At 47.9% G+C, this 24,153-nt stretch overlaps 1 protein-coding gene across 7 annotated transcripts in view; it reads right to left on the reverse strand.

The window, feature by feature from the left end:
* ATP11B (ATPase phospholipid transporting 11B (putative)) overlaps positions 1 to 24,153 on the reverse strand; it is a 269,426-nt gene that overhangs the window by 114,702 nt on the left and 130,571 nt on the right. For all 7 annotated transcript variants that reach the window (XM_075340573.1, XM_075340576.1, XM_075340572.1 and 4 more), the window contains exons 13-15: positions 13,653 to 13,811; positions 9,763 to 9,938; positions 9,351 to 9,419 (exon numbers count right to left, since the gene is read on the reverse strand). In XM_075340573.1, coding sequence (XP_075196688.1) covers positions 9,351 to 9,419; positions 9,763 to 9,938; positions 13,653 to 13,811 — 404 coding nt within the window. The remainder of the gene's footprint in view (positions 1 to 9,350; positions 9,420 to 9,762; positions 9,939 to 13,652; positions 13,812 to 24,153) is intronic.

The raw sequence follows: 24,153 nt of genomic DNA on the forward strand, positions 1-24,153 counted from the left end.
CCCTTGTGGGATTCACTGTCCTGAGATTTCCTTAAGGTCAGAAACCAGCACCACATAGGAGCAGTGTAATATAGGGGAGCAATCAATCAGTTATGTAATGTATCCAAGAAATATCATGTAATCTAGAATTCTGGAACGGCCAGCACAATCCCATCTGGATGAAGCCACTAGTTGATACATGGTGGCTCAGTGGTTAGCACTGCAGTCTTGCAGCGCTGGGGTCCTGGGTTCAAATCCTACCAAGGACAACATCTACAAGGAGTTTGTATGTTCTCCCAGTGTTTGTGTGGGTTTCCTCCGGGTACTCCGGTTTCCTCCTACACTCCAAAGACATACAGATAGCGACTCTAGATTGTGAGCCCCAATGGGGACAGTGTTGCCAATGTGTGTAAAGCGCTGTGGAATTAATAGCGCTATATAAATGAATAAAATTATTAATTAATTATTATTATTGTTTTGCCTGCACTGCCTGCATGGCTTCTGCTCTCCCTGCCTGTACTCCTACTCATGACTGTAATGATCATTAGCCATAGCCCCTTATAGCATCACCGTCCGGAGCTACAGGCCGAGTCCTGCCTCCTGCATGTAGGGCTTCACTGACCGGCTACATTGTGTTCAAAGCACAGAAAGGAATTCTTCAGCAGGAGGTCATTACAATGCGGCGATGTTCGTTATTTTCATTCTTGTTATGTTCTTCCCATAATAAAATAATGCATAGAAAAACATAAAAAACCATGTAGGTGGAGGGGATAGTACTGACTGCAGTATGTAAGGGCTTAAGCCGCTAGGATAATTCTATAGTAGTAGTAGATAACAGCAGTCTACTACAATATTGTATTCAAACAAAGAGACAAATGGAGTCTACGGTGCACATTGCAGACTCGCTTTCATCATATTGGTCTGTCTAACAATCATGAACATACAAATCAGAGTGAAAAGGGGGTCAATGCCGCACATCAGCCAAAATGAAGATGTAGCAAGTTGATGTTAGAAACGTATTCTTTTATTCCATCGGTCTACGCGTTTCGAGGATATACCTCTTCTTCAGGACCAGTGCATCAACATAGTATCAATGCTGATATGTTGATCAACTATGTTGATGCACTGGTCCTGAAGAAGAGGTATATCCTCAAAATGCGTAGACCAATGGAATAAAGAAGGGAATTTTGTTTACTTACCGTAAATTCCTTTTCTTCTAGCTCCAATTGGGAGACCCAGACAATTGGGTTGTATAGCTATGCCTCCGGAGGCCACACAAAGCATTACACTAAAAGTGTAAAGCCCCTCCCCTTCTGCCTATACACCCGCCGTGCTCACGGGCTCCTCAGTTTTGGTGCAAAAGCAAGAAGGAGGAAAAAATTATAATTGGTTTAAAGTAAATTCAATCCGAAGGAATATCGGAGAACTGAAACCATTCAACATGAACAACATGTGTATACAAAAAAACAGGGGCGGGTGCTGGGTCTCCCAATTGGAGCTAGAAGAAAAGGAATTTACGGTAAGTAAACAAAATTCCCTTCTTCTTTGTCGCTCCATTGGGAGACCCAGACAATTGGGACGTCCAAAAGCAGTCCCTGGGTGGGTAAATAATACCTCATAATAGAGCCGTAACCGGCTCCGTCCTACAGGTGGGCAACCGCCGCCTGAAGGACTCGCCTACCTAGGCTGGCATCTGCCGAAGCATAGGTATGCACCTGATAGTGTTTCGTGAAAGTGTGCAGGCTCGACCAGGTAGCCGCCTGACACACCTGCTGAGCCGTAGCCTGGTGCCGCAAAGCCCAGGACGCTCCCACGGCCCTGGTAGAATGGGCCTTCAGCCCTGAGGGAACCGGAAGCCCGGAGGAACGATAAGCCTCGAGAATTGGTTCCTTGATCCACCGAGCCAAGGTTGATTTGGAAGCTTGTGTCCCTTTACGCTGGCCAGCGACACGGACAAAGAGTGCATCCGAGCGGCGCAGGGGCACCGTACGAGAAATGTAGAATCTGAGTGCTCTCACCAGATCTAACAAGTGCAAATCCTTTTCACATTGGTGAACTGGATGAGGACAAAAAGAGGGTAAGGAGATATCCTGATTGAGATGAAAGGGGGATACCACCTTAGGGAGAAATTCCGGAACCGGACGCAGAACCACCTTGTCCTGGTGAAACACCAGGAAGGGGGCTTTGCATGACAGCGCTGCTAGCTCAGACACTCTCCGAAGTGATGTGACTGCCACTAGGAAGACCACCTTCTGTGAAAGGCGCGAGAGAGAGATATCCCTCATTGGCTCGAACGGTGGTTTCTGAAGAACCATAAGCACCCTGTTCAGATCCCAGGCTTCTAACGGACGCCTGTAAGGAGGTACGATGTGACAAACCCCCTGCAGGAACGTGCGTACCTGTGGAAGTCTGGCTAGGCGCTTCTGAAAAAAGACAGAGAGCGCAGAGACTTGTCCCTTAAGGGAGCCTAGTGACAAACCCTTTTCTAATCCGGATTGAAGAAAGGACAGAAAAGTGGGCAAGGTAAACGGCCAGGGACAAACGCCCTGAGCAGAGCACCACGACAGGAGAATTTTCCAAGTCCTGTGGTATATCTTGGCGGACGTTGGTTTCCTAGCCTGTCTCATGGTGGCAATGACCTCTTGAGATAAACCTGAAGACGCTAGGATCCAGGACTCAATGGCCACACAGTCAGGTTCAGGGCTACAGAATTCAGATGGAAAAACGGCCCTTGAGACAGCAAGTCTGGTCGGTCTGGGAGTGCCCACGGTTGGCCGACCGTGAGATGCCACAGATCCGGGTACCACGACCTCCTCGGCCAGTCTGGAGCGACGAGGATGGCGCGACGGCAGTCGGCCCTGATCTTGCTTAACACTCTGGGCAACAGTGCCAGAGGAGGAAACACATAAGGGAGTTGAAACTGCGACCAATCCTGAACTAAGGCCTCTGCCGCCAGAGCTCTGTGATCTTGAGACCGTGCCATGAACATCGGGACCTTGTTGTTGTGCCGGGACGCCATTAGGTCGACGTCCGGCATGCCCCAGCGGCAACAGATCTCCTGAAACACGTCCGGGTAAAGGGACCATTCCCCTGCGTCCATGCCCTGGCGACTGAGAAAATCTGCTTCCCAGTTTTCTACGCCCGGTATGTGAACTGCGGATATGGTGGAGGCTGTGGCTTCCACCCATAGCAGAATCCGCCGGACCTCCTGGAAGGCTTGCCGACTGCGTGTACCGCCTTGGTGGTTGATGTATGCCACCGCTGTGGAGTTGTCCGACTGAATTCGGATCTGTTTGCCTTCCAGCCACGGCTGGAATGCTTTTAGGGCAAGATACACTGCCCTTATCTCCAGAACATTGATCTGAAGGGAGGACTCTGTCTGAGTCCAAGTCCCCTGAGCCCTGTGGTGGAGAAAGACCGCTCCCCACCCTGACAGGCTCGCGTCCGTCGTGACCACAGCCCAGGATGGGGGCAGGAAGGATTTCCCCTTCGACAGAGAAGTGGGAAGAAGCCACCACTGAAGGGAAGCTTTGGCTGCCCGAGAAAGGGAGACGTTCCTGTCGAGGGACGTCTACTTCCTGTCCCATTTGCGGAGAATGTCCCATTGAAGTGGGCGCAGATGAAACTGCGCAAAAGGAACTGCCTCCATTGCTGCCACCATCTTCCCTAGGAAGTGCATGAGGCGCCTCAGGGGGTGTGACTGACCATGAAGGAGAGATTGCACCCCTGTCTGTAGTGAACGCTGTTTGTTCAGCGGAAGCTTCACTATCGCTGAGAGAGTATGAAACTCCATGCCAAGATATGTCAGTGATTGGGCCGGTGTCAGATTTGACTTTGGAAAATTGATGATCCACCCGAAACTCTGGAGAGTTTCCAGAGCAATGTTCAGGCTGTGTTGGCATGCCCCTTGAGAGGGTGCCTTGACAAGTAGATCGTCTAAGTAAGGGATCACCGAGTGTCCCTGAGAGTGTAGGATTGCCACCACTGTTGCCATGACCTTGGTGAAGACCCGTGGGGCTGTTGCCAGGCCAAAAGGTAGTGCCACGAACTGAAGGTGTTCGTCCCCTATGGCGAAGCGCAGGAAGCGCTGATGCTCTGGCGCAATCGGTACGTGGAGATAAGCATCTTTGATGTCTATTGATGCCAGGAAATCTCCTTGGGACATGGAGGCGATGACGGAGCGAAGCGATTCCATCCGGAACCGCCTGGTTTTCACATGCTTGTTGAGCAGCTTTAGGTCCAGAACGGGACGGAAGGATCCGTCCTTTTTTGGCACCACGAACAAGTTGGAGTAAAAACCGTGACCCCGTTGCTGAAGAGGAACCGGGATCACCACTCCTTCCGCCTTCAGGGTGCCCACCGCCTGCATAAGAGCCTCGGCTCTGTCGGGGGGTGGAGATGTTCTGAAGAAACGAGTCGGAGGACGAGAGTTGAACTCTATCCTGTAACCGTGAGATAGGATGTCTCTCACCCATCGGTCTTTTACTTGTGGCAGCCAGATGTCGCAAAAGCGGGAGAGCCTGCCACCGACCGAGGATGCGGTTTGAAGAGGCCGAAAGTCATGAGGAGGCCGCTTTGGGAGCGGTGCCTCCGGCGGTCTTTTTAGGACGTGACTTAGACCGCCATGCATCTGAGTTCCTCTGATCTTTCTGAGGCCTTTTGGACGAGGAAAATTGAGATCTGCCCGCGGTCCGAAAGGACCGAAACCTCGATTGTACCTTCCGTGGTTGAGGTCTGTTTGGTTTGGACTGGGGTAAGGATGAATCCTTTCCCTTGGATTGTTTAATGATTTCATCCAATCGCTCACCAAACAAGCGGTCGCCAGCCAATGGCAAACCGGTTAAGAACTTTTTGGAAGCAGAGTCTGCCTTCCATTCACGTAGCCACATGGCCCTGCGGAGTACCACCGAGTTGGCGGATGCCACCGCCGTACGGCTCGCAGAGTCGAGGATAGCATTAATGGCGTAGGACGCAAACGCCGACGCCTGATTGGTTAAGGACACCACTTGTGGGGCAGATGTACGTGTTACCGCATGAATCTGCGCCTGACAAGCTGAGATAGCTTGGAGCGCCCATACGGCTGCGAATGCTGGTGCAAAAGACGCGCCGATAGCTTCATAGATGGATTTCAACCATAGCTCCATCTGTCTGTCAGTGGCATCTTTGAGTGAAGCCCCGTCTTCCACTGCAACTATGGATCTAGCCGCCAGTCTGGAGATTGGAGGATCCACCTTAGGACACTGAGTCCAGCCCTTGACAACCTCGGGGGGAAGGGATAACGTGTGTCCTTAAGGCGCTTGGAAAAACGCTTGTCTGGACAGTCCCGGTTTTTCTGGATTGCCTCTCTGAAGTCAGAGTGATCCAGAAACATATTTAATGTACGCTTTGGAAACCTGAAACGGAATTTCTCCTGAGAAGCAGACTCCTCAATTGGAGGAGCTGGGGGAGAAATATCCAACACCTGATTGATGGTCGCTATAAGGTCATTCACTACTGCGTCACCTTCAGGTGTATCTAGGTTGAGAGCGGCTTCAGTATCAGAATCTTGATCTGAGACCTCCGCTTCATCCTCCAGAGAGTCCCCCTGCTGGGACCCTGTACAGTGTGATGAAGTGGAGGGAATTTCCCAGCGACCCCGCTTGGGCGGCCTGGGACTGCGGTCCGTGTCAGAGACCTCACCCTGGGACCTGTGGGTTACCCCCGGGGCACATTGCTGTTCCAATTGAGGGGGACCAGGGGTCAAGGATTGGATAAAGCCCGGGAACTGAATCACCGGTCTGGACTGCAAAGCTTCCAGTATTTTAGCAGACCATTTATCCATAGTGTCAGACAGCTTGTCAGCAAAGGATGCAAACTCCGTCCCTGTCACCTGGACAGTGGTAGCAGGTGGATCCACCTGGGCCACTTGTAGCAGAGGCTCCGGCTGAGTAAGCGCCACCGGGGCCGAGCATTGCACACAATGAGGGTCAGTGGACCCTGCCGGTAGTACAGCTGTACATGAGGTACAGGTTGCAAAATACGTCTGTGCTGTGGCACCCTTGCTTTTTGCAGATGACATGTTGTCTCCTCTGAGAACAACCAGGAGGGTATATAGCCAAAAATCAACAGAGCGACCGCACAGTGCAATGTATAGCCTAAAGCCTATATATATATATATATACACACTTCGGTACTCAGTGGGGCCAGCACCACAGGTGCTGCTTACCGACCGCTCAGAGCGGTTGTGTGGTCGCCAGATTCCCTGCCTGGGTCTCCCTGTGTTGCCTCTCCTCCTCAGCGTCTGAATCGCTGACAGGAATGGCTGCCGGCGTTCAGTGAGGAGGAGGAGACCGTGGGCGTGCCCAAGAAAAGTGCGGGAATCCAGCGCCCCACTGTACTGAGTAAGGAGGGAGGAGGATACTAATGTATGCTCCAGCCCTCTGCTGACGATCCGTGCAGCGTCCCGCCCCTCCCCTGACTGGCAGGCCTGTGGGCGGGAAAGAACGACACTAGGCCGCAGAAGCCGGGGACTAAAGTTATAAGCGCGGCCGGCAATAAGCGCGGCCACGCGTAGTCCCCCGGCGCACTAACACCTCCAGCAGTGCTGGAAAGTGTATGGCACTAACGTTTATGTCCGGCGCACTAACACACCCTGCAGAGCTGGAAAGTGTCTGGCACAAGCGCTCCATGCCCGGCGCACTAACACACCCAGCAGTGCTGTAATGTGTATGGGACCAGCGCTCCATGCGCGGTCCCCACGGAGACACAGAGTACCTCATAGTAGCAGGGCTTTGTCCCTGACGATATCCAGCTCCTATCCTGCAGATTCCCAGGGGCTGCGGAGGGAGCACGGTCCCAGTGCCTGGAGACCGATCCGGAACCCACTTCACCCAGAGCCCATTAAGGGATAGGGAAGGAAAACAGCATGTGGCTCCTGCCTGTGTACCCGCAATGGGCACCTCAACCTTAACAACACCGCCGACAAGAGTGGGGTGAGAAGGGAGCATGCTGGGGGCCCTGTTATGGGCCCTCTTTTCTTCCATCCGACCTAGTCAGCAGCTGCTGCTGACCAAGCAGTGGAGCTATGCATGGATGTCTGCCTCCTTCGCACAAAGCAAGAAAACTGAGGAGCCCGTGAGCATGGGGGGTGTATAGGCAGAAGGGGAGGGGCTTTACACTTTTAGTGTAATGCTTTGTGTGGCCTCCGGAGGCATAGCTATACAACCCAATTGTCTGGGTCTCCCAATGGAGCGACAAAGAAAGAATACGTTTATAACATCAACGTGCTACATCTTCATTTTGGCTGATGCGCGGCATTAACCCCCTCTTCACTCTGATTTGTATGCACATCCACGTGGGGCTGCAGCAGACGCCATCATCCTATGCTCTATCAGTGGTTGTGACTGTCACAACCATTTCAGGTGAGTGTATTTTTCCTGATCTACCTCACTGATCTGTTGGTATTACACTATCAGCGCTCCTTATTTTTCAGCTTATACAATCATGAACAGGCAGCATAATAGTGTAAATGCTGCCGTAAATAAATCCCAACCTCACATCAGGGTGTCAGCTGTATGTTATAACTGATACCCACTGTGGATGGCACAGACCGATCACTAGGATCCCACAATACTGTAAGAATATACTGTGGTGACGGAAAGAGTTAATTCAAAGTGTAAAAAGTAAAACAAGTTTACAGGATAAGGAACAAGGTCCAAACATTTGTAGTTATTGAGAAGATATGATTCAATTACAATCTGCAGCGTTATGGCAACATTGGGAGTATTAAACCAGGAAAAGAAAAATACCTGAAACAGCTACCGTATTTTTCGCTTTATAAGACGCACTTTTGTTCCCCCAAATTTCGGGGGAAAGTAGGGGGTGCGTCTTATAATCCGAATATACGGTTTATATACTGCAAAGCCCAGGGGAGGTGGGGGCAGCTCTGGAGCGGTGCTGGAGGCTAAGGCAGGCGGGTGGAGGCTGGTGAAGGCTGCAGGAGGCAGCAGGAGATCTCCTGCTCATATAATATACTGCCGCTGTCCATCACCGTGGTGCTGAAACTGAACCGCGGTGATGGGCTGGGGGAGCGGCGCATATTATATGTGCCTGTGCCCCCCTTTGATGGCACATGCCCCCCTGTGTTAGATATGGCCCCCCTGTGTTAGATATGGCCCCCATGCTGCTGCCCATAGTAAAATATAAAACTCTTTACTTACCTCCCGCGTGTCTCCCCGGTCTTCCGGCTGCCGCTGTGATCAGGCACGCAGAGATGTTGTCACTCTGCTGTGCCGATCACATCACCGGCACCGAGAAGCAGAACGTAGAGGAGCTCAGCAGCACGGAGGGAGACACGAGGGAGGACAGCGCTGGAGAAGATAAGTCAAGAGTTTTTTATTTTACTAAGGACAGCAGCATGGGGGCCATATCAAACACAGGGGGACGTGTGCCATCCATAGGGGGCCATGGGCAGCACAAGGGGACGGGGGACGTGTGCCCACAATTGGGGCTTGTGCCCGCAATAGGGGACGTGTGCCAGCCATAGGGGACGTGTGCCAGCCATAGGGGACGTGTGCCAGCCATAGGGGACGTGTGGCATCACTGGGGGAAGTGTGGCAGCACAAGGGGACTATATTCAATATAAGGGGGCCATATCCAGATTAAGGGGGCTAATTTTAGGATGGGGGGGGCTATGAGGGACATATACCCTAAATGATTTGTTAGACACTGGCATTATAAGACTGACCCCATTTAACATAAAAAAAAAAATATAAAATTCTCTTCTCCTTCACCAAATTTGGGGGTGCGTCTTATAATCAGGTGCGTCTTACAAAGCAAAAAATACGGTATATGTAATTAAAGGGGTTGTCCACAGCTCGGACATCCCCTTCTCAATCACTCTATCCCCCTTCACCATGTAAAATAACAGCCTACACTAATCTCAGATGCTGGCACCGTTCCAGAGATCTCAGCGCCGGGTCTCACGTGACATTGTAAGGTCATAGGAGCCCTGCAGACAATCAGTACCATTAATAGGTCACTGCACTCACTTCCTTTGGATGCAAAGCACATCAGGAGGAAGTGAGGGCTGTTGCTGCTCTCTCACTTCCTCCGTATGTCAAATTCATAGAAATTAAGTGAGAGTGAAGTGACCCATCAGTGGCCGTGGATTGTCTGTAGGGCTCATGTGACCTTACAATGTGATGTGAGCCCTGTCACCATTCCAGCAATGTCGCACAGGAGAGGAGTATGGGTTATCAATTTACTTGTGGGAATATGGTAATTCAGAAGTGGTTTCCTAGAATTGGACAATCCCGTTTAACCCCTTTTTTCCCCCTCATATCGATAGTTCTGGACTTACTTGTTTACCCATTTAATATAAAAAGTGTTACCTTTCCAGTTTGCCCAGGATTTTGATTTCCATAGTTTCTCCATTATGACCAAAAAATGCAACACCCATCCTAGGATCAAAAGGGGGAGAAAAAGAAAATGAAGTTAATATTTTCAACAAGAGTTAATATCACTAGCTTACACATGCACTCATCAAGGAAGTCATTAAAAAAAGGAAACATTGACTGTAAACAAATTCATACTAAATATACAGGAAACCTTTTGCCTTCGTGGCCGTATCTGAGGTCTCTCTATTTCTGTTACATGGGGTTGTATTGCAGGCTCATGTGCTCCTCTACAGTACAACATGTGACACAGGATTCAATGGTTTATTTTTTTATTCCTTCCTACTATTCATAAACGAAGTCCAAACACTTTTAAAAGCAATTTGATGACGACAGGACAGATCCTCACCTTCTGGAGGCTTCAACCAAGGCTTTTTCGTCAGGGGAGGATGCATAATACTCTAGTTGTGAGGATATTCCATTGGAAAATCGGAGCCCATCACTACAACCATCTGGCTGGTCATAACTTATTTGTACCGTGTGGCATAGGGAGACTGCTTTGAAGAAAAGTTCTTCTTCTACGCTCTGATAAATGGAAAAAAACATATATATTGTACATATATACAAATATTGTATTTAGGAGCATAGTAAGACCAAAGCCAGCGAATTACAGCAGACGGCAAACCTGCACTCATGGCCGACTGTCGTATAACCACGTGTGCCTGACTCCAGGCACCAGGGAACACGCTGGGAATAGGCCTCTGAAGAAATGAGGGCGGCGTACGGTCATCTGCAGCGCTGATCACTTATATGTCTCATACAGTAATAGGATTATTCTTACATCTGGTAACACAGGAGACTATGGACCCTATTCATTAAAGGCATTCTACAGGCCAGTCCTAATGACGAGGCGTCCATGAGTAGGATGAGCCTAATTCATTAGGACGTGCAGACCACTTACTCAGGAACATCTTTGAGGCATTTTACACCATAAATCTAGGGAAAACAACATAGTGAATTGGGCCTTATGTCTTCAACGTCATTTATGTAACATGCCAAGCTACAGGCAGAAAAAATGAGAGTGGACTTAGAGGATCTATCCCCATCATACTAAGATATGTCACAGTATGGAGTCAGCAAATAGAACTAAACTGAAGAAATTAACGATGGATATGTAAGAAAATAGCCATTATAATCATGAGAAAGTTATCCTAAAACAGCCCATATCAGCAATCATCCTGGAGAATAGTCAGCTAAGCCTGCGGTGTGTAAGGCTATTGCGCACGTTGCGTAAATACATGCAGTTACGCTGCGCTTTGTAGCGCAGCGTAACTGCATGCGTCCTGCGTCCCCTGCACAACCTATGGAGATTGTGCAGGAGCCGTGCGCACGTGGCGTTTTAGAGCGCAGCGCTTCGGCTGCTGCCAAAGCGCTGCGTTCTAAGAAGTGACATGTCACTTCTTCTGTGCACTTTGCCGGCAGCCCCTGCTCTGTCTATGGCAGGAGCTGCAGGCAGAGCGCATGGAATCGGCTTCACTACGGACATTTTCTGCAGCGATTAGAAGCGCACGTGTGCTCTTCAGATCGCTGCAGAAATTTCTGCAGTGAACTGTACGCAACGTGCGCACATAGCCTAACAGGGCCAGGATGCCAGGCTTGTTGTCAGCAATGTCATGGCTCACAGGCTTATCAGCAGTGTCACGGCTCACAGGCTTGTTGTTATCAGCAGTGTCACGGCTCACAGGCTTGTTGTTATCAGCAGTGTCACGGCTCACAGGCTTGTTGTTATCAGAAGTGTCACGGCTCACAGGTTTGTTATCAGCAGGGTCACGGCTCACAGGCTTGTTGTTATCAGCAGTGTCACGGCTCACAGGCTTGTTGTTATCAGCAGTGTCACGGCTCACAGGCTTGTTGTTATCAGCAGTGTCACGATTCACAGGTTTGTTATCAGCAGGGTCACGGCTCACAGGCTTATTGTTATCACCAGGGTCACGGCTCACAGGCTTATTGTTATCAGCAGTGTCACGGCTCACAGGCTTATTGTTATCAGCAGTGTCACGGCTCACAGGCTTATTGTTATCAGCAGTGTCACGGCTCACAGGCTTATTGTTATCAGCAGTGTCACGGCTCACAGGCTTATTGTTATCAGCAGTGTCACGGCTCACAGGCTTGTTGTTATCAGCAGTGTCACGGCTCACAGGCTTATTGTTATCAGCAGTGTCACGGCTCATAGGCTTGTTATCAGCAGTGTCACGGCTCACAGGCTTATTGTTATCACCAGGGTCACGGCTCACAGGTTTGTTAGCAGTGTCACGGATCATAGGCTTGTTATCAGCAGTGTCACGGCTCACAGGCTTATTGTTATCAGCAGTGTCACGGCTCATAGGCTTGTTATCAGCAGTGTCACGGCTCACAGGCTTATTGTTATCAGCAGTGTCACGGCTCACAGGTTTGTTATCAGCAGTGTCACGGATCATAGGCTTGTTATCAGCAGTGTCACGGCTCACAGGCTTATTGTTATCAGCAGTGTCACGGCTCACAGGTTTGTTATCAGCAGTGTCACAGCTCACAGGCTTGTTGTCAGCAGTGTCATGGCTCACAGGCTTGCTATCAGTAGAGTTACGGCTCACAGGTTTATTGTTATCACCAGGGTCACGGCTCATAGGTTTGTTATCAGCTGTATCACGGCTCAAAGGCTTTGTTGTTATCAGTAGGGTTACGGCTCACAGACTTGTTGTTATCACCAGGTTCACAATTCACAGCCTTGTTGCTATCAGTAGGGTTACAGCTCACAGGCTTGTTGTTATCACCAGGGTCTCGGCTCACAGGCTTGTTTTTGCTGTGTCCGTGTGACTAATGCCTTAAATAGAATCGGTCACCAGGTTTTTGCAAACTAATCGGAGAATAGCATCAGCATAACGTAGGGGCAGAGATCCTGATTCCAGCGGTGTTTCACCTGCTGGGCTGCTTATTGCAGTGTTGATAAAACAAAAAAAAAAAAATCACCGTTTAATCAGGAGTAGATTATCATTAGAGGACTACGTGGCATGCAGCCAGGTAGTCCAGCATATTCATGAGCTCTGTATAACTTCTAGATCTGCTGCAGAAAAAACACTGATTTTATCAAGATGACCGCAAACAGCTCAGTAAATGACACATCGCTGGAATCAGGGTCTCTGTCTGTACATTATGCTGCTCTCAGATGAGGTAGCAAAAACCTGATGAAGGATTCCCTTTAATAACACAGGTATAGTAGTAATAGTAATCAGTTATATTTGGCACCCACCATAGACATTATATAGTTCAGCTAATTGTTCGGCTGGCTTTCCCATAAAGATGAACGCGTGCATGACCAATGCTCCTAAATGAGAGACAAGTCTGGAGGTGGCTTATCTCCCTGAAAACAGAAGGATCAGCATTAGCCTAATGAGAGGCCACGCTCACCAGTCTGGTTCTGGCCGGGAACATGCATATTGCACAGTTGCGGTAACATGACCGCCGTTTCCAGCTCAGAAATCGGTGAATCCTCGCAGCGCACAGTGTCTGTGCTGAAAGGATTCTTTAGTCTACAGTCATATAGAGTGACTGCAGACTTATTTTAAACCGGACAACCCCTTTAAGCCTGTTGTATGCAGTACTGGATTAGTGAGGAAGAATATCTAAGCCCATGAGATTTTAGACATTACGAATTGTCCAGTATATCTAAGTCTAGATTCACATTCATACTAATGTCTATGTGGAGCACTATTTAGGGGTGTCATCTAAACCGTGATTTAAATGGAACCCCCAATGGAGGCAGAGCCCCTTTGCACTCTGACTGCTAGACTATGCTTTTGTGTATGTGAAGCCCAGTCATAGGTAAAATTGTAGTTCTGTATTGCACAACATTTCAAAGGACCACTCAGGCGTGTTGCTTTTTTTCCCAGGGATAGAGTGGCACTTTACACCTAAGACCCCTCCCGTCATATACTCACCTTCTGGCATCTTCACCTTTTATGGGCACCTTTTAATGGTCCCCGTTGAACGCGGCATCTAGAGGACTAAACAACCAAGGACCGTGCTTGGCCTCAGCTCTGGCCGTTACTGCTGAAGTTGTCAGCTAGGCCATTCATTCCTCCCAAATGAGGAGTTTTAATATGTCTTATGTAAGGAAGAGGTCATGTAATTTTCCTACCCTACAGTTAACATACTCATGGCTCTTTAAACTTTTTATTGCAGACCAAATGCTGGCAATTGGCTTACATATTACTTCTAATGATTATATTGCAGACTGCATACTCTAATCCACTTTCACCTTACCAAGCTCGTAGAGGCTCCATCAACATAATCTATCGTCACTCCTTCTGGAACAAGTTTCCCATTGATCTCTTGGTATTTCAGGCCATTTACTGAACATTCTCTAAACTGCATTTCATTTTCGGTCAATGTACCCGTTTTGTCTGTAAATACATATTCTACCTGTGAGAAGAAGAAAAGCATTTATCAACGTTAAACAGCCATTGCATTTAAAAAAATAAATACATGAAGTCTTTATAATTTTCTATAAGTGTACAAAAAGAAAATTAAACAAAGAACTGATGCGGGGGTGACAGATGTGCGCATCAAAATGGTTTGTGTGACCAGAAGAACCTAAGGATTGTCCCTTTTAATGGACTTAGGATTTCCTCTGGACCTGGATAGGACGATGCTTTGCACTTCGACATTGTATTGCTAAAAAAGACTGTCTTTATGAAAACCGATAGAAGCTCTTCCCTGCTATTATGTGATAAGTCTGGGGTGGAGAACAGGAGGCATAAGCTCAGGCCTTCCACCATAACATATGAAGAAAATGCTGAAACACAGACCGGTATCTCTAACGCATAAGGAAGTAAAACCGAATAAACAAATAGTGATGGTCGGACTCGCACATAACCGAGAATGGCGGGTCCCTTTTATCTGTTTTTTAAAATCCGGTTCCGGCCCGGATTCCGGTCCCCATATTAAATTCTATGTGGATCAGAATCCGGCGAATAAAAATAGTGGTAGAAGGGATAGGGGGGATAGGAGCAAGTGTGCTGTACTTACCGAGGCTCAGTCGCGGCTGTACAGTGCTTCCATGTCGCGCATTCACTTCCAGGGCACATTACCTTCATTGATATGCACTGCTTTACCTGCCCACCAGCTCCTGTGATTGGTTGCAGTCAGACGCGTCCCCACACTGAGTTGCAGTGTGTCAGCTGACTGAAACCAATCACAGGCACTCTCTACGTCTATTGTGATATAAAAATAAATAAAAAATTTTGCATAGGTTCCCCCCATATTATGATACCCAGTACAGAGTACAGATAAAGCATATGACTACAGGCTGCAGGCTCCAGCCGTGCGCTTATCTTGGTTGTGTATCAAAATAAGAGGAACCGTATGTGGCTTTTTTTTTTATTATTTAAATAATTTATAAAAAAAAAAAAACAAAAAAAAAAAGCGGACGGCCCCCACCAATTTTGATACTTAGCCCTGATTAAACCCGACAGCTGGTATTCTCAGACTGGGGAGACCCCTGGTTTGAGAATACCAACCCCCATCTAATAGATGTGACAATCCTGGGTGGCTGCAGGCTGCTATTTTTAGGCTGGGGGGCCCAATAAGTATGAAACTCCCCAGCCTGAAAATAACAGCCCCTGGCTGTTGGGCTTTATCATGGCTGGATATCAAAATTGGGGGGGAAACCACACAGTTTAAAAAAAAAAAAATTTAAATAATAATAATTAAAAAAAAAAATAGATAAACCGCATGCGGTTCCTCTTATTTTGATACACAGCCAAGATAAGCGCACAGCTGGGGGCTGCAGACTGTCGTGGTAGGCTTTATCTGTGCTGGGTATTATTATATCGGGGGACCCAGTTCTTTTATTTATTTATTTTTACACCACGATACTGACCTGCAGACAGGGTCTGTGACTGCTTGCAGTGCGACGTTGTCCCACAGATTGGGGGCGCGTCTGACTGCAACCAATCACAGATGCCAGGGCGGCCTCGGGGCTGGGAAAGCAGTGCATATGGATGAGCAAAGATGAGCAGCCCAGTAAATGATTGGGCGGCCGCGGGAGCAGTTACAACTACGCCGGAGCCTTCTTAAGTATGAGGCGCTTGCTTCATTCTTACTTTTTTTTCTTTTTTTTACTTCGTTTTATTAACAATTTCAAACATGGTACAACTGACATTTGCCATATAAAGATAGCTCAGTATATAGATAGTAATATTTAAATATAACAATAAACAGTCATATAAAGTCCATAATATCTTTAGCAGTTAAGATAGAACAATGTTATTATCCATACTTCTTATCATTTGCATATATATCTAATTTTATATTGAGCATAAGAACAGCTCTAACTATCAGCATGACCATATTTTGAAAACAAGATAGAAAGAGGAATACAAAAAGGAAGAAAGAAAGAACAACAACAGCCACATTGCATTATTATACCTCAATATACCATTGGACAGTGTTTCATATCCCAACATCTAGCGGGAACCACCATTATCCGCATAATCTCCCTCAAACCTCCGCAAGTGTGTCTGGAGAAGAATTCCACAAACCCCAGATTTTGTTAAATTTTCCCGGGCACCCCCTATTATAATATACCACCCGCTCATAGACTATGGTTGCATTGACTAGTTTAACCCAGGACCGCACAGTTGGATTCGAATCTCCCATCCACCTCAGACCTATTAATTTCCTAGCCAGAAACAATGCCTCTCTGAGGAATATTGTCATGCAATGATCCCAGGACTCTTCCTCCACCACCCCAAACAGGCATATCAAAGGGTCACACAAAACAGGAATCGAAACAATCGATGTCAGCAGAGATGTCACTCCCCGCCAGTACGAAGATATATTGGGACAGCTCCAGATCATATGTATGAAATTTGCCCCTGAGAGATGACACCTCGGGCACTCCGATGTACGAGAACGGCCCATACTAAATAATTGAGTTGGAGTAAGGTATGCCTGGTGGACAATGTAGCATTGAATCAACTTATTATTAACTGAAGGGGATACCGCAGTCGGAGATTCCAATATCTCTTCCCATTCCTCTCCCTGTAGAGAGGGAATTCGAGATTTCCATCTATCCTGGGCTGGCAAGGGGTCCGACTCCACCCCCACCAACAACAGGTAAGTATATATAGCTGAGATGAGGCCTCAAGGTCCTTGTGATTTTAGAATACCTATCATAGGAAGTGATGATATCAATTTCCTCACTCCAATTTTCTGTATGTGGGATTGAATCGCTGTGCGAATCTGCAGGTATCTAAAAAACTGTGATCTTGGAACATTATATTCAATCTGGACTTGTTCAAAGGACTTGAAGGTTGTGGTTCCCGGGACAAAAAGATCACCTAATGCACCGACGTTGTGAGTGGCCCAGAATTGTGCCGAGGGGTGATCTCTCAGAGTATGGAAGTAGCTATTCCCCCATAATGGGAGTTCCGCTACCACCCCTTCGAAGTGTACCACTCTCTTGGCTTGTCGCCAGACTAATCTTGCCAACCTGAGGAGGGGTAATTGCCGTGGTGTTTTCAGTCCTTCTGATTCGAGAAAACCCACTAAACAATCAGTCCCAGCCGCGTGTGCCAAGTGACTCTCAGAGTTTGGCAGCTGACATCCAGGCATCCAAGTCTCTAGTGCCCTAAGCTGTCCCGCGAGGTAGTAGAGGAAGAACTCCGGCAGAGCCATCCCTCCCAGTCTTTTGGATCTCTGTAAAATGGATAACCGAAGTTTGGGTCTGGATTTCCCCCATATGAAAGAAGTAGTAAGAGAGTTCAACATTGAGAAGAAGGATTTGGGTACTGATACTGCACTATGTTGTAGTGTATAACTAAGCTTTGGAAGTAATATCATTTTGATTAAATTTATTCTGCCAACCACTGACAGGGGTAGCTTGCTCCACAAGTTATATTTAAGTTTAACGTGCTCCAGAAGTGGTGTTATACTCGTCTCCAGGTCTAGTGTATGGTCTTTCTGTATGTGTATTCCCAGGTATTTAAAGCTAGTTACCACTTGCAAAGGTGACCTCCCCTCCATTGAAATTCCAGACCCATGCATTAATGGCATCAAAGCCGACTTATCTCAGTTGATGCGTAGTCCCGAAAACTCCCCAAATGTATCTATAGTATCTATAACCACCGGTAGTGTCTCTTGCACTCGATCTAAGAAGACAACCATCTCATCCGCATACAATCCTATTTGATCTGTTCGGTCGGCTATAGTGATTCCAGTGATCTGTGGATGAGAGCGGATTCTAATTGCCAAAGCTTCAATAACTAGTGCAAACAATGCTGGAGACAGAGGGCATCCCTGTCTTGTGCCCCGATTCAATGCGAAGGGTGTAGACATAGCACCATTGACTAGTATCCTGGCTGTCGGGGACCTATACAACATATGAATCCAGTTACTGAATTTAGGCCCAAAAGCGAATCTCTGGAGGAAGGCAAATAAAAATGGCCATTCTACAGAGTCAAATGCCTTGGCCGCGTCCAGCGAGGCCAAGGCCCACTCGTTCTCTTGGACCAGTGTGCTATATTGCACTATGGACTGGACCCGTCTTATATTTATAGAGGTGTTTTTCCCAGGCATAAATCCGGTTTGATCTGGGTGAACTATACTCAATATGACTGAATTAAGCATGGACGCCAGTATTTTGGTAAAGATCTTGTAATCCATGTTAACTAGGGATATAGGACGGTATGAACGGCAGTCTAGTGGGTCTTTACCCTCCTTCCTCAGCACAACTATATGTGCTTCGTACAAGGAAGCAGGTAGAGGGAGTCGCCGGCTGAAAAATGTGAGAAAACCTCTAAAAGAATCGGGGCCAATATGTCACAATATTTACTATAGAATTCTATGGGAAGGCCATCTGGACCCGGAGATTTCCCCCTAGCCATATCCGAGATGGCAGTAATCACTTCATCCAGTGTGATGTCCGCCTCCAGAGACTCCCGTTGTGATTCACTCAAAGTGGGAAACTCCAAATCCGACAAATATGTCACGCAACTTTGAACTCCATAAGGATCTCTAGATGTGTATAGGGTTTTATAGTATTCACAAAAGCACTCTAAAATATCCTCAGGGGATGTAGCTATTGAGCCATCCATCCTCCGTATACCCAATATTGTATTTGAAGTGTTGTGTTGCCTAACCATATATGCCAATAATTTACTGGATTGATTTCCAAGCTCCAAATATGATTGTCGGGTAAAGAACAATTTGCGTTTGGACTTGGTCTCAGAGTGCTGCATATATAACCTATATGATTGCATCCAGGCCGCTCTATTTCCATCGGTTGGGGCCGATATATATATTGCCTCTAAGTCCCTAAGTCTCCCCTCTACTATATCATCCTCAGTTTTAGTCACTCTTTTAAGATATGTTATGGTTGAAGACAAACACCCTCTAAGGTAGGCTTTAAGAGTGTCCCACACCAAGTTAATATTCCAGGGTTTAGGGTGTGCTTCCAGGAAATCCTCTATTTGGGACAGAGTTCTATCACTTTGATCTATTAGTTTCAGCCAAAAGGGGTTTAACCTCCAAAAGGGTTTACCAACACCTTGGTTAGTCTTCATAGTAAGAATCACTGGGCTGTGATCTGATATGCCCCTGACCCCGTGTACCACGTCATCCACCCAGGTTGCGATATTGCTCGACCCAAAAATATAATCTAGTCGGGACAGCGTGCGTCTAGTAGAAGAATGACATGTATATTCTCGGGTGTTAGGATGCCGGAGTCGCCAAAGGTCAATCCACCCACCTCCCTCCGCGCATTGCTGCAAATCAGTCAAGTGTGTGGCCGAATGTTGTCCCCCTCCATCCATCCGAAACCTGTCCTGCTCCTCATTCATCACAAGATTAAAGAAGGGAATTTTGTTTACTTACCGTAAATTCCTTTTCTTCTAGCTCCAATTGGGAGACCCAGACAATTGGGTGTATAGGCTATGCCTCCGGAGGCCGCACAAAGTATTACACTAAAAGTGTAAAGCCCCTCCCTTTCTGCCTATACACCCCCCGTGCTCCCACGGGCTCCTCAGTTTTGGTGCAAAAGCAAGAAGGAGGAAAAAGAATTAAAAACTGGTTTAAAGTAACTTCAATCCGAAGGAATATCGGAGAACTGAAACCATTCAACATGAACAACATGTGTACACAAAAAAACAGGGGCGGGCGCTGGGTCTCCCAATTGGAGCTAGAAGAAAAGGAATTTACGGTAAGTAAACAAAATTCCCTTCTTCTTTGTCGCTCCATTGGGAGACCCAGACAATTGGGACGTCCAAAAGCAGTCCCTGGGTGGGTAAAATAATACCTTGTAAGAGAGCCGTAAAACGGCCTCTTCCTACAGGTGGGCAACCGCCGCCTGAAGGACTCGTCTACCTAGGCTGGCATCCGCCGAAGCATAGGTATGCACCTGATAGTGTTTCGTGAAAGTGTGCAGGCTCGACCAGGTAGCCGCCTGACACACCTGCTGAGCCGTAGCCTGGTGCCTCAAAGCCCAGGACGCGCCCACGGCTCTGGTAGAATGGGCCTTCAGCCCTGAGGGAACCGGAAGCCCAGCCGAACGGTAGGCTTCGAGAATTGGCTCCTTGATCCACCGAGCCAAGGTTGATTTGGAAGCCTGTGACCCTTTACGCTGGCCAGCGACAAGGACAAAGAGTGCATCCGAGCGGCGCAGGGGCGCCGTACGAGAAATGTAGAGTCTGAGTGCTCTCACCAGATCTAACAAGTGCAAATCCTTTTCACATTGGTGAACTGGATGAGGACAAAAAGAAGGTAAGGAGATATCCTGATTGAGATGAAAGGGGGATACCACCTTAGGGAGAAATTCCGGAACCGGACGCAGAACCACCTTGTCCTGGTGAAAAACCAGGAAAGGGGCTTTGCATGACAGCGCTGCTAGCTCAGACACTCTCCGAAGTGAAGTGACTGCTACTAGAAAAACCACTTTCTGCGAAAGGCGTGAGAGAGAAATATCTCTCATTGGCTCGAATGGTGGTTTCTGAAGAACCAGCAGCACCCTGTTCAGATCCCAGGGTTCTAACGGCCGCTTGTAAGGAGGAACGATATGACAAACCCCCTGCAGGAACCACAAAGCAAAAAACTGAGGAGCCCGTGGGAGCAGGGGGGGTGTATAGGCAGAAGGGGAGGGGCTTAACACTTAAGTGTAATACTTTGTGCGGCCTCCGGAGGCATAGCCTATACACCCAATTGTCTGGGTCTCCCAATGGAGCGACAAAGAAATCCCCCATACATAACACATACGCATCTGGATAATTGAGGGCAAAGCTCATTGCTTGTTTAAGAATGGAGATGTGAGCTGGCGGGGGGGTTGTAAATACATAACAGCACATAATCTCTAGAGTTTATAGACGCATATATAAACACAAATCGCCCCTCCGGGTCACGCCTCACCACCTTAACTTCCCAACGGATATGTCTATGGACCAATAGAGAGACACCCCTGGAGTAGCTGGTGTGGAACGCATGTGCCGACCATTGTACCCACGGTTTGTTTACTAGTCTGGCTGTGTCCCGTGTGAGGTGAGTCTCTACCAGTACCACCAGTTGGGCCTTGACTTGCTTAATTTGGGAGAATACCTTAATACGTTTTTTGGGCGATTTAAGGCCTCTGACATTCCAGGTCAAAAATATTAGCTCTGACCCCATATCACATAGATCTTTTTATAGAACCAGGATCCCAGGTATAAGACGCTTTCTGCCCTGCAATTAAGTGTGGTTAACCCTCCAACAGTAATAAGCCTGTCCCTGCAAAGAAATAAAGTTAATGCAATTGCAGCTGTAAACATAAAGAACCAATATCGAACTTCAGGACCTTTCCGATAAGTCCTGTAAAACATTTCAAACATCAATGGGGATACCACCACTGAATACAGTGTCCTGGTATAGGTGTGGTATAAGGGTGCACAAGATAGGGCTCCCATTTCACAAGAACCAATTCCTGGCCAATTCCTCCATCACTCGAGGCACGGGGAAGTCCCATCTGTCTCCAAAGGGGGCTTCAAGCAACCATGGAAGAAGAGGGTCGCCAGGGGGCACAGAAAATGTCACTTATTAAAGTAATCTCATGGCTTCTGCCCCTTAGGTTTCGGGTGTACCTGTAGCCAGTCCTCAGCCTCAGCAGGTGTAGTAAAAAACAGAGGCGACCCTTCATGCACTATGCGGAGCCGGGCAGGGTACAGCATAGAGTAGATGATGTTCCGCTCCCTTAATTTCTTCTTCACCTCCATGAAGTGGGCCCTCTGTTTCTGGAGGTCCACCGAAAAGTCCGGAAAGATTGAGAGCGCAGCATTATTGAACTTGAGTGGGCTCTTCTGTCGGGCCAGACGGAGTGCTGTGTCTCTATCTCTGTAGTTGAGCATGTTTGCTAGAAAGGGACGTGGTGGCGCGCCTGGAATAGGAGGCCTTGTTGGAACTCTGTGCGCCCTCTCCACCGCAAAGGTCGAGGAGAACTCATCTCCGAGATTACATTTCAGCCACTCCTCCAGGAATTGTTCCGAATGCTGACCTTCCGAGCGCTCTGGCAGTCCTATGATTCGTATATTGTTTCAACGCATGCGGTTCTCCAGATCGTCTGCTTTCTGGCGCCATGCATTTGCCGATCCGGCCATTGTGGTCATTTTTGTTTTGAGTGTTACAGTTTGATCCTCAAGTTCAGACACTCGCGTCTCGACTTCCGCTGTTCGGGCCCTCAAGGATTGCATGTCCTGACACAGGAGGCCCACCTCTGAATGTACCTGCTCAATTTTCCCTGTGAGGGAGCTGTTGCTTGTAGAAATTGCTTGTAGAAGCTGTTCATACACCTGTCTCAGGGTTAAATCATCTTTATCCTCTGACCCGTCATCCAATAGTGCCTGACCTTTTGGGGTGGCATTTCTCTTGGCTTTAGGGGCATCTGCCTGACCACCCCTTGCGAACTCCTTAAGTTTGTCAATAGCTCCACTTTGTTTAGGGGGACTCATATTGATACACTGGGGATTTGCTGATTCTGCACCCCTCTCTTATCGTACCCCCGTGCATCTGAATCTGTGCCTTTATAATGTATATTTAGTAATATGTCTGTCTCCACTTCCTCACCACGTCCAGAGAGACGGAAAACAGCCACTTATATGGTGGATAATAAGAATGAAGGGAGTCCCAGGGCAGCACAGCACTCAGGGTGTAATTAGCAGGATGATGCAGGCCTGTGCAGCGTGGGGACTTCAATATGTGTCACTTATTTGTTTTCATGTGTCAGGAAAAATCTGCAGGGCCCGTTTTTCAAGGCACACACTCAAGACCCTCCAGCACTCTATGGGTTAAAGTCTTCCACACTGCAGCCGGCCCCCCTAATGTGCTGCACACTGACTGCCAGTTACACAGCTAAGGCTGCTTTCACACTACGTCTTTTTTAACATGCGTCCTGAACGGTTTTTTAACGCAAAAACGGATCCAGTGCAAATGCGGTTTCATTTCAATGCATTTGCAATGGACTCGCGTTAACATGCGTTCACCTGCGTTTGCGTGCGTTATAGTGAGGATCCAGCGAGTTGCAGTTTTTTAACATCTTTCAAAAACGCTACATGTAGCGTTTTTGAGCTGCGTCCAAATACTACAAATTGCTGGATCCTGACTAAACAGCATGCAAACGCAGGTGAACGCTGCATGCTGATAGACAGGATCCTGCTTGCTCTACTGAGCATGTACAGAAACCAGCCTCCGTGATCAGTCTATCTCTCTTCTACCTCTCTGTCTCTCTCCCCCTCTCTCCTCCCTCTCTCTCTGTCTCTCCCCCTCCCTCTCCTCCACCTGAGAGCTGCGGACACTCGTAACCAAGGTAAATATCGGGTAACCGCGGTCTTAGTTACCCGATGTTTACGTTGGTTACGTGTGCAGGGAGCCCGGCTCCTAGCAGCTGCAGACGCTCGTAACCAAAGTAAATATCGGGTATCCAAGCAAGTATACCCGATGTTTACCTTGGTTACGAACCTCCGCAGTTGTAAGAAGCCGGCTCCCAGTCTGGCACGTTTAGTTCCCCTCACTCCCGATAACATGACTCCAATGCCCGCCCCTAAACATCCAGTGACAGGATCCTGCAAAGTAACACATGCGTTTGCATGCGTTTTTTGCTGTAAAAGCAGGATCCGCTTTTGCAGCAAAAAAACGTTCAGGACGCATGTTAAAAAGACGTAGTGTGAAAGCAGCCTAAGGGAGAATTAACTTCCCTGTGCTCACCACTCCTGGGTCTTCACCTCTGGCCATAAATCTGTCACTCCTCACTGCTCTCCGGAGTCATGCTCTGCTGCTCACTGTGGAAATGCATGCTGTAGGGAAGATGGCTGCTGCTCCACACTCTCCAGCCTTAGGAAATCCAGCAACGCCGTGCAGGAGTCAGAGAATAGCTCCAGTGGGAATCTGCAGCCTCCAAATGGTGTCTCCTGTCACAGCAGCAGGTCAGTGAGTAAATGGATCAGGTAACCGGGTGTAAATGGCCAGGATAAGATCAGGATTATAGGAGCTCTCTTCCCATGCGTCCTCTCTGGTCGGCTACATCGCCCCGCCCCTATTCTTACTTTCTTTATTATTTCTTTTTTTAATTTCCTGAGTGCTGGATCTGGATCAATATCTGGAATCCTGGCTCTGCATTTGGTTACCTTTGTAACCACGCAGATCCAGACTTTTACAGTCTGGGTCCACCCATCACTATAAACAACACATTTGGGTACATTTACAGGTGCACATTATCTTGCACTTTGGCGCATAGGTATTTACATGGGCT

This window comes from Anomaloglossus baeobatrachus, chromosome 3, assembly GCF_048569485.1.
Source record: "Anomaloglossus baeobatrachus isolate aAnoBae1 chromosome 3, aAnoBae1.hap1, whole genome shotgun sequence".
NCBI classification, from domain to species: domain Eukaryota; kingdom Metazoa; phylum Chordata; class Amphibia; order Anura; family Aromobatidae; genus Anomaloglossus; species Anomaloglossus baeobatrachus.